At 33.4% G+C, this 10,379-nt stretch overlaps 1 protein-coding gene across 1 annotated transcript; it reads right to left on the bottom strand.

The window, feature by feature from the left end:
* Positions 1–589: 589 nt before the first annotated feature.
* Positions 590–10,293, bottom strand: LOC147068472 (non-structural maintenance of chromosomes element 3 homolog). Its single transcript, XM_085952670.1, has 5 exons — positions 9,935–10,293; positions 7,545–7,710; positions 5,092–5,204; positions 3,715–3,810; positions 590–1,821 (listed from the first exon to the last, which is right to left on the bottom strand). Exons 1-5 carry the CDS (start codon positions 10,151–10,153, stop codon positions 1,729–1,731), a joined length of 687 nt encoding a protein of 228 aa, XP_085808796.1. The 5' UTR covers positions 10,154–10,293; the 3' UTR covers positions 590–1,728.
* Positions 10,294–10,379: the final 86 nt, after the last annotated feature.

The raw sequence follows: 10,379 nt of genomic DNA, 5'->3' as shown, positions 1-10,379 counted from the left end.
GTAAACTAAATTCAATGTTCTGTAATATAAATGCTCTAATTAAATCAAATGTCAACATCAATCTAGTCGCCTCAAAGAAACGTTTCTACTCCACTCTGCTGCATGCTCCCCTCATCGCCGTATCTTCCTCTTTCTACACAGTCCAACCACCACAAGTCTCCTGACCCTCCTTTACATTTGAAGTCTGGATTCGCTCCACTTTGATGTGTGGATCATCGAAGAGGTAAATCGTGTTACAGTGGCACCATCGGTACGGCAAATGCGACTTGTAGTTGTATTGTTTGCTAGCATTGAAACAGGCATTGTCGCAAGCAATTCAATACACGCGCGAATCGCCTATGGTGCCACTGTAGAATGATTTATCTATATAACGCGTATAGTTTGTGGTGACACTAATATGAGACATTCTATTTCCTGGTAAATAAATATCAGCACATGAGTGCTTGCCACATTTCAATCTGCAATGTGGATTGACTTGCAGTGAATTTAATTATTAGTTTAGTAACTGTCTCGTTTTTATGGAACAAGGTTTTCTTCAAAATGTTTCAATTAGACAAGTTTTGATTGCCGAAGAAAAGACAATAACATTCAGTAATTAAAAATTATATTTTCAAGTTGGTCATAATGAATGCCTTATGATATACATGGAATCGCCACAATCGATTTTATAAAGTAAGATTGAACTTAAGGGGGGACATGCTCGTCGTAGGTCAAAATTGAGTTTTTATTGTATTTTCAAACCATGATCCTGGACACTCCTTAAACGTTGTAGATAATCTATTTATATAATTTTGAAGCCTTATTATCCTTTATATTTATTTTAAACATTTGATGACTGCATAAAGTATTTTTGTTACATAAAATAGTATTCTTTTAAACCTCTCGCTCTAAAGTTTTAGAATATGGTCATATTTCGGTACATGAATGTGCAGTGGTGTTAAAATTTTTTACATTTATTAATTTTTAAACGCATTTATAAAACCATTAGTATAATTTATGACGAGATAATTTTAGTAAAATATTGATAATCTCTGTGATCCCAAATTTGACAAGAATTAGGCATTTTATTATTCAAAAAATCGGCAAGATTAACACATTTGAAGATGATTCTAAAGATACTTATTATAAGCTATGTCTTTGACCATTCTACTGTGATAAACATCTTATGAATAATGATTGCTTTATAATAATTATTGACCTAAGAATAAGGTAGTGTTTTTTTGAAATACGCCATTTCTTTTGGCATTCCCCAGTGGTTAAGCTACAACATACGGCCGTAGCCATAAATTGACAAACTATAATTAAAGTTGGGAGTAAAATTATGTTAACGCGCGTGTTTGAATATCTTGATAATTTTTTATCGTAAATATTTTACTAAAATTATCTCGTCATAAATTATACTAATGGTTTTATGAATGCGATTAAAAATTAATAAATGTAAAAAATCTCAACACCACTGCACATTCATGTACCGAAATATGACTATATTCTAAAACATTAGAGCGAGAGGTTTAAAAGAATACTATTTTATGTAACAAAAATACTTTATGCAGTCATCAAATGTTTAAAATAAATATAAAGGATAATAAGGCTTCAAAATTATATAAATAGATTATCTACAACGTTTAAGGAGTGTCCAGGATCATGGTTTGAAAATACAATAAAAACTCAATTTTGACCTACGACGAGCATGTGGGCCGTTAAGACATTCATACATATTTATTAATACTAATTAATTACAACTGTATCCTGGAGAGTCCTAGAACTTTTTGACGCCTCCTTGTACTGCTCAGTCCAATATTCCTCTGATTTGCCGAATGCCTAAAATCACCAAAAATGGTATGAATCAATAAAAAAAATATTCGAATGGCTAGTTTCAACAAAAAAATAATTAAATAAAAGTGTCTATGCTGAGAGACATCTTTAATCATTGAATCAACAGGTGCGATTATAATCTCAGGATAAGTAAAATCAGGGCATGCATATTGCGTGATAAATATGTTACATATTTCTAAATTGGGACTTTTCTAGGCCATTGGATCAGTGCTGACTAAATATGTGAGGGCTCTGGAAACAAAAACGGCAGTCTACATTTTCGCAATATATTGGCGAGTCATTAAAAATGTCTTACATCTTTCTTATATGTAAAATTTCTGAAAATAGTATTTTGAAATGTTGTTTGTATTCTTCTTCTTCGGCCATATCCGCCCCTTAGTTGGAGCATATGGACACCAATGAGGCGCCTCCTAGAATCCTTGTCGCTCGCCAGTCTTCTTCCATCGTTCCAGGTCAAACCAGCATCCTGTAGCTCCTCCGTATACACTCTATAGATAGTATTTAGCGGCCTTCCAGGACGCCGGAATCCGGTTGGCTTGAAGAACAGGCAAGCCAGGTTGAAATTCTCTTCTGGCATCTAGTGGCCGAGCCAGGTCCAACTTCGCCTATTCACTCTCAGCGTGATGAGAGGCTGTTTTGTGCGTTCTTTTATCTCCTCGTTTCTCCTCAAGTCTGCACACCCAGTATCCGTCGCAAACATCTGTTTTCGAAGCTCAGTATACAGTTTCTCTGAGCCTTCGTAAGGTGCCATGATTTGCTACCGTAAAGCAGCACCGTCAGAATACAAGCGTCGAATAGACAGAATTTGGTTTTGACCAAGTACAATCGTGAGTCCCAGACACTCCGCATCGAGTTAAATGTTGCTCCACCCATTCCAATTCGGATAGCGAGCTCTCTCTGCAAAATACTATCTCCCGTGATGTATATTAATAATATATAATATGTTATAATACTTTTATTTAGAAATTATACCTACCTATAAGAAAGATGTAAGACATTTTTAATGACATGCCAACATATTGCGAAAATAAAACTGCCGTTTTTGTTTCCAGAGCTCATAAAGTTGTGGTATTTATAATATTCTGAATTTATTAAAAATAAATTTTTTGAAATTTTGTTTTTATTTAAATTTGGGTTAATGTGTTATATTAATAATATTACATAGGTATTATGTATGTATGTCAATATGTCAAAATATATTGTTCATAAAAAAAATCGTCAATATGCAGTGATTGAAGAATTATTATTGTTAACGAAAACAGAAAATTAAAATGTCTCACGAATTATCTCAGAAAGTAGATTGATGATATTTATGTTTTTTTCATTTCCATTTGGGAACTGATCACGAGGAATATATTGGTGAAGGTTGCAGATCGACAGCAACATTAGCATAAGACCCGGTTTTTGGAAGAATGTTTGGAGCTCCCAAATTTTAATATAATACATTATCATCACCGCTTTTCCACAGTGACGTCCCGTGGGGGTAGGCAGATTGAGCGTCGCTTGGGGGCGGCAGTTACCCAAAGGGCGGCAAATCGAAGAGAATCATTCTGTATAATATATAGAAATTGCTACCTAAACTTAGTAGTAACGGAAATATATTTCCATTAAAAAATTCAGCTCACTGGTTGGAAACAAAATGTATTTATTAGGTACTATAAAAGTTTTAACAAGACTTTTTTATCTGGTTTGCGCTGTCTAGTTTACTTCAGTTGTCCTTAGATGTCACATTCTTGGTGAACAGCAATGACACGTGCATACCTAATTTAAAATGTATCCAAATATGTTTGCCAGTCACTCGCGAGTTTTGGAAGTTGTCAGGTGTATTTTTAACTGTATCTACCTGAAACCGTAGACTCGGACAATATAAAATCTTACCTCAGCAACTTTTTTTAGCAGGTACATTTTCGGAATTTCTGCAGTGGCACGGTGTCCCCATTCAAAAACATATCTGGTGTTATCTAAATCCCCAACCTAAAATAAAAGAATTTATTTTATTAACTTCCCACATCATTTATACATGTTTAAAAATGATTGATTAAATTGTAATATGATATAACTAATTGGCGAAAATAGTTGTTAGCAAACATAATATTAAATCGCAGTAAGTTAAAAAATGCCATTTTGCAGGAGAGCCATTTGAAGTTAACTTTTTTTAAAATACTCTCTGTAAATACAGGAAAAATATATAAACACTCATTTTAATGGAAAAACATGATCTCTCATCTCTCAAGAAAATGAAGATATTTTCAGGTTATGACAGCATTTTAGACAATTTTTTCAAAATATCATTGAATATGGTTGTTAAATTTTCATTGAATCGAATGGATCGGGTAGTGAGTGCACTCATTTTAAAGTATCAAAATACTCCAATAATGTTATTTAGCGGTCTCTGAAGTTTGAAATTTAGTTTCTATAATATAAATGAAATTGCACAAATTTATTTTGAAAACCAATTACCATGTTCAGTACAAACAAAATGATTCGGTTGGTCGATGGTGTGCATGCGGATGTTTAACCCTACTATTGCTACTATTTACCTGGCAGTCGACGTAATCGTAGCGCTGATGACAGTATACGTATTCGTACGCGTACAATCCACAAACTGAATCATTGTTTTGTTTTTATGTTTTTACTGTACTATGTCCAATTGAATATTGATAACTGAAGATGTTCATATTTTTAGAACTGTGTGAACATTAGACACTGCAAGGTATTCGATTATTTCGATACCTATACATATGGTCGAAACTGCAAAATGGTAATTTTTAGTAGTACGATTTTAATTAACTTTAACGTTAACCACAACATTAATTTAAATGCCGGAATCGTCTTTTTTAGTTGTGCCTATAAAATATTAATTGAATTTTTGTTTTTTTTTTGATATCATTGTTTTATTATCTTTAAAATTATTTAATAAAAGGCAAACAAGTCAAAATAGCCTAAAATGCAGTTCTGACCTTTTACGTTTTATATGAACACAATTAATTATTAAGCCTATGTAAACAGACACCATCTTATTAATACACAGAACTTCATTACCATGTCATTACAAAAAATATACAAATGAAGAGACTACCCTATATTGTATCACTAGTTAAGAATGTTGCAGTTGTTATTCTATTTTAATATAGTATGTATGGCTTTCGACATTATTTCAATGTAATGTAACATCGACATTCTATGTATCTCGGCCTGAGTAAACAAGAATATTTCAACATTACAAATACAAAACAAACACTAATGTGTACTTACTTTAATGTATTTTAAATACAGTTCCTTTGTAAATTGGTTCGTTACAATTTTCTTTATTACTTGATCATTTTCTGGTAAGAGGCCTGCTTTCTCCAAAAATTTCCATAGAGCATCTGAGTAACAAAAAGATTCATAAAGGCAACACTGAGACAACTCAATAGGAAGTTGAAACAAATCTATTCCAAAATGTCTCAGACTTAAACTTTTGACTGTAAGGAAATGTTCATCAAGAGTTTGACTTATGCACTCTTTCGAAGAGTGTAGTATCTGTTATAATCATTGACATTTTCTGATATTCTATCCTAAAAAACCTTCATTTCTAATGTTCTAATTCTTGCAAATCTATTCCAACTACAGTCGAACTTGGTTATGACGAGGAAGATGGGACCGACTGAATTTGCTCGTTATAAGCATTACTCGTTATATAACATTTTTCACGCCACGTTCTATTTAAGCATAGAACATAAAAAAATCTGAATAGCATCGTAAAAATCCCCGAAACAAGCATGGCATTCATAAACTGCAAAAGTTTTTTATTGTAATGAAGTGCTGAGCCGCCGGCGCTAGTAGGTATCTACTGACTTCACAAAGCTTGGATATTTTACATGCAATTTCAACCATATGCGTGGATACGTTTGCAATGTTGTCGGCGAAACCACCAATTAGGTACTTAGATACTTAACTAGTATCATAAACGTAATCCGATCCCGGCGGCATCGGTCTAGTTAACTGCCAGGTTGGATTTTATTGCTTCGGGTTGAAAATATTGTTTTTAAACAATCAAAACATTAACAGTTTTGCTCGGTATACCCGAGAAGTAGCTCGTTATAAAAGTGAATAAACATATGGAGAAACTTATAAACTAAAATGTCAATGAATGTTTTCTCATTACATCTGTGATCATAATAACCAAGTTTGACTGTACATACATAACACCATATATTATGTAACAATTATTCTTTCATTTTTTGGATCCGAGATAATTACTTTGTGTTAAATATGTTTTTACTGTGTATGAGCCTTATCAGAATTGCAAGGTAACACCCGTCAAAAGAAAATGTTCATTCATTACAGTAGAACTAAGTAGTGCTGCGCATGCACTATTCCACTGATCTTTGTTGATTATTGACTGACAATGACGTTTGGCTACCTTAAAAAAATATGGCCTATATATATAATATTATCTTCAGTGTCCCAAAATTGCATTAGCGATAGTACATTATGTATATTGATTTTTCTTATTGTTGTTAGATACCACAGTAGTGACTAGTGCACCATACTCCAGTCTGGTATGCAACCGGTTTTGAGTGTTAGCTCTTTTGCACATTAAAAGCAATCTTGACTGGGATATGATCATAAATCAAAACTAGGCACACTCTTGCAACTTGCTTCTGTGCGCACAGGCGAGGCCATGCCGAGAGAGTGACGTCACGCAGCTACCCAAAACTAATGAAAACACAGCTTCTGTACATGCGCCAATGCTATATTTTGTTACTCTACCTGCATCCCACGTAATGAAATTTTTTAAACTTGACAAGTAGATATTTTTTTCTACCAAAAATTTCCACGGACACTATGTGCAGCAGTACATTAGGTTCCATGATATCAAAATCACATAGACAAATTCGACGTGTTGCAGTCGAGACAATTTTTAATGTGCGACAGGGCTTACAGTAGTATTTCCCTAGGTGGAGGAAGTTTCTCCATTGTTTTACATTCCTGAGTTCATGCACTGGTTACGTCACCGACCTTATCATACAAGATAACTGTGAAACGCTCTAACCATTTAAAATTTTCATCATCAAACTCAAATTTTGTATAAGGGTGGAGTGCCATGTAGGTTAAGACATAATTTGGCACACCACCAATTCCATGCGGCACAGGCAACTTCTTGTTTCGTGCAAAAAATGCATATGTGGCATTACATCCCTTAAAACTGTAGAAGACAGGGAGAGCCAGATATTTCTTTCTACAAAGCTTCTCGTAGTTAATGGTTACCCACAAAACAGATTAATAGACCAAGAATTTGAAGGCAGTTTTGGTTGATGACTTAATGACGGTCAGGTCATTAAACATGAGAAATACAAAACCCTATGAATGTCCTCAAATATTAACAATATTTTATAAACGTTTCATTTACGTGATAAACTTAATGCATATCATGATACAGACGTAAATATTGAAAATAACACATTCTTTAACACATGTTTAAGTTTATTCCATATTTCTCTACACTTGAGAATCGTAACATCTTACAGTCACACCCAGAAGGCAACTGTTTTCCTTTATTTTTGTGTTTACTGTTACATACATATCGATTACCTATTTAAAACTTTAAACGTATTTTTTCAGAAAATTATATGAAATTTAATGTTTTACAGTTTCATCACTAGTTATCTAGATGTCTATAGTACCTACCTGTGAGATTCCCCTTTAGCCCCTTAATAACTCACCTTCTTTGACGGATCCACCGCTCATAAAAATGTGGGATAAAATGGCCATCAACAAAACGTGATTGAATGGGTCATTTTCAACTTCATGTTGGTCATCTGAGTCATCACAAAGAATCAATAGATAGTGATTTTTTGAATCCAATTCTTTTATTTTGTATCCGTAAACCTTCAACATTAAAATAATAAATGAAAACTATTATAGTACTTACTTATATCTATTCTATAAATGTAGCCATGTAGATAGAAATAATATTTTGGGTAAATTTTTATTGATTTTCAGTTATTACTTCTACATGTTATACTTATCTGTGTATAGCATGAACATGTTGATAAGTCTGAAAGCATCAATTCTCAGGCAGTTATTTGTACGTTTGGCTTTCTGTGGTAGACATTAACATATTCACGCCATACACGGATACAATCCCAAGACTGCGTTCATCTTATGACAGTATACAATTGGTTGTAAGACAAAATCAGTCTTAGCGTTATTTTAATATGTGGAAAAAGAACTAAAAACTAATAAACATAATTCCTTCATTATTTCTTTCAACTATAACGTCTGTCCATCAAGAAATAACAGTAAATAAAATTAATAATCTCCGATGAATTAATATACGGAATATTTGCCTTGTTTAAGATCTGAACATGCTTTTTTCAACATTCACGTGCATTATGGTAGAATTGAAACATGCCATTAGTACTTATATTGTATATATGGAACGGCGGGATCAACTTCATATAAACACCGTTTATATTTAAATTGGCTTTATTAGAATGTACTTAATATATAAAATTTAATAGATTATGTTTTAGACAATAACTTGTTAGCAGTCTGATTTGATACAGTGTGTGAATGCAGTCGATGCGTCCCAGTCTAAGGTTGAATTAAAACTGAATTGAAAAGCTATTTTGATTCTATATAAAACAAACATTAATATTACGTATGGCATTCTCAGATGACAATATCTGTTAAGCCGCGTTGACACGGTCCAAGTACGATCCAAGTAGACTTGGATAGGAATAATTAGTATGAAGATGTCTCATCCAAGTGACAGCTTCATACTATTTATTCCTATCCAAGTGACAGCTCCATACTATTTATTCCTATCCAAGTTAACTTGTATGAGTAGGACGCGGTCCAAGTAGCTTGGATAGGAATAATTAGTATGAAGATGTCACATACGAGTGCACTTGGATAGGAATAAATAGTATGAAGCTGTCACTTGGATGAGACATCTTCATACTAATTATTCCTATCCAAGTCTACTTGGATCGTACTTGGACCGTGTCAACGCGGCTTTAGAAAGAAGTTTGAAGCAATGAGCGATAAAGATGCATTGCATTTCAGTAATAATTCAATAATAAGAACAATGGTGCGATAAAGCAAATCGTTCATTTATTATGGATGCTTATTAATACTTCATAAGAAAAGATAGGCTTAAAGCTGCAGGCTATAACAATATACCAGGCATGTCTAACTCATCGACTATGGAAAGGATTTTGGTTGATCGTACTATGGTCCCATAGGAATTGAGAAGTGAAAATGTATTAAACATGTAAATTCAGTTGTAATATCATAAGATTTCATTGAGATTTAGAAAGGTATGAATTACTCGTTCCTATTTTTATTTCCTGAATCAGTCTACATGTAAGTCATGTCAAATTAATCATGAAGAAGTCCGCGTGACTTCGTCGTATCACTTGATTCATATTGTATCACTCATGGCCTGCCGAAGGAGTAAGAAAAAGAGAAGATGTGAATCCCCATGCTTTAAACTGAGGTGTAGTTTTCCTATAGCGTCGCTGACTAGGAGAAAGTTTGACGATGAGTAGGTAGAATGAGTTCCTAAAGTTATAGTTTTCAGGGCGAATGGGAAATTGATTATTTCTTTGTGATAGTAAAAGACAAGCGTTGTTGTATATTCTCCTTAGCCAAATATAATAAGTAGGTACATGGTACAAGTCGGTTATGCGGAAGCCAGTGGCAAACACATTTTGAAAATAGCCGATATACTGCATTATTTGTTAGGTTGGGGTTAGTTTAGGTTAGGTTTTCATTCTTGAATTCATTAATTTTGCCAAAATCGGCTACGACAATTAGCGCGGTTCCCGCCTGGCTTCCCAATAACCGACGTGTACCCAATACATTTTTTGTTTAGTTGAAAAATGACAATGAGAGTGTGGTAGATAGATCACTGCAAGTTTTGATACTTTATAAAAGCCTACTTGAAATTCGACGATGTCAGTTCTCATTCAATGCAGTAAATTTTTGAAAGCAGTGACATTTTGGCATACTTTCTTCTATAAATCATTGAATGAATTTCACTCATAAATCTAATTACGATCAACGCTTGTGATCGCTTTTTGTCACATTAAAGAATTTTACAAACCTCCTCGAGTAATTCTGATGTATTTCGAAGAATAACATTTACATGGCGAGAATAATCTTCCCGGAGGGACGAAACAAATTTCAATATGTCAGATCGTCTTAGAGGTAAGCTGCTGCCAGATTTATTGAGGAAATATCTGGCGCATTCTTTTGCAGCAGACTCTATTTCCTCTTCAGATATACCTCTGATACCGGATAAATTTCTGTCTATTTGACTCATTTTGAAGAGTTTATTTATATACTAAAGTTGTACAAAAATAATAAACTAAACTTCAATTAACATACTACACTACTCGATTTCGAATGATTTCGAAGCGGGAAATTGTTGTATATTTCTATTGTTTTGACAATTCAGAGCATAGATAAAAATAAAATTTAGAAATAGTGTTGCCATCAAATTTGACCATATATAATACATTTGACTATTTTTTTTATTAGAGTCCAAA

This window comes from Rhyacophila brunnea, unplaced genomic scaffold, assembly GCF_057557595.1.
Source record: "Rhyacophila brunnea isolate RB1 unplaced genomic scaffold, BYU_Rbru_1.0 scaffold_3, whole genome shotgun sequence".
NCBI lineage: Eukaryota > Metazoa > Arthropoda > Insecta > Trichoptera > Rhyacophilidae > Rhyacophila > Rhyacophila brunnea.
The sequence above is the reverse complement of the archived record's forward strand: the minus strand, read 5'-3'. Positions and strand labels throughout refer to the sequence as shown.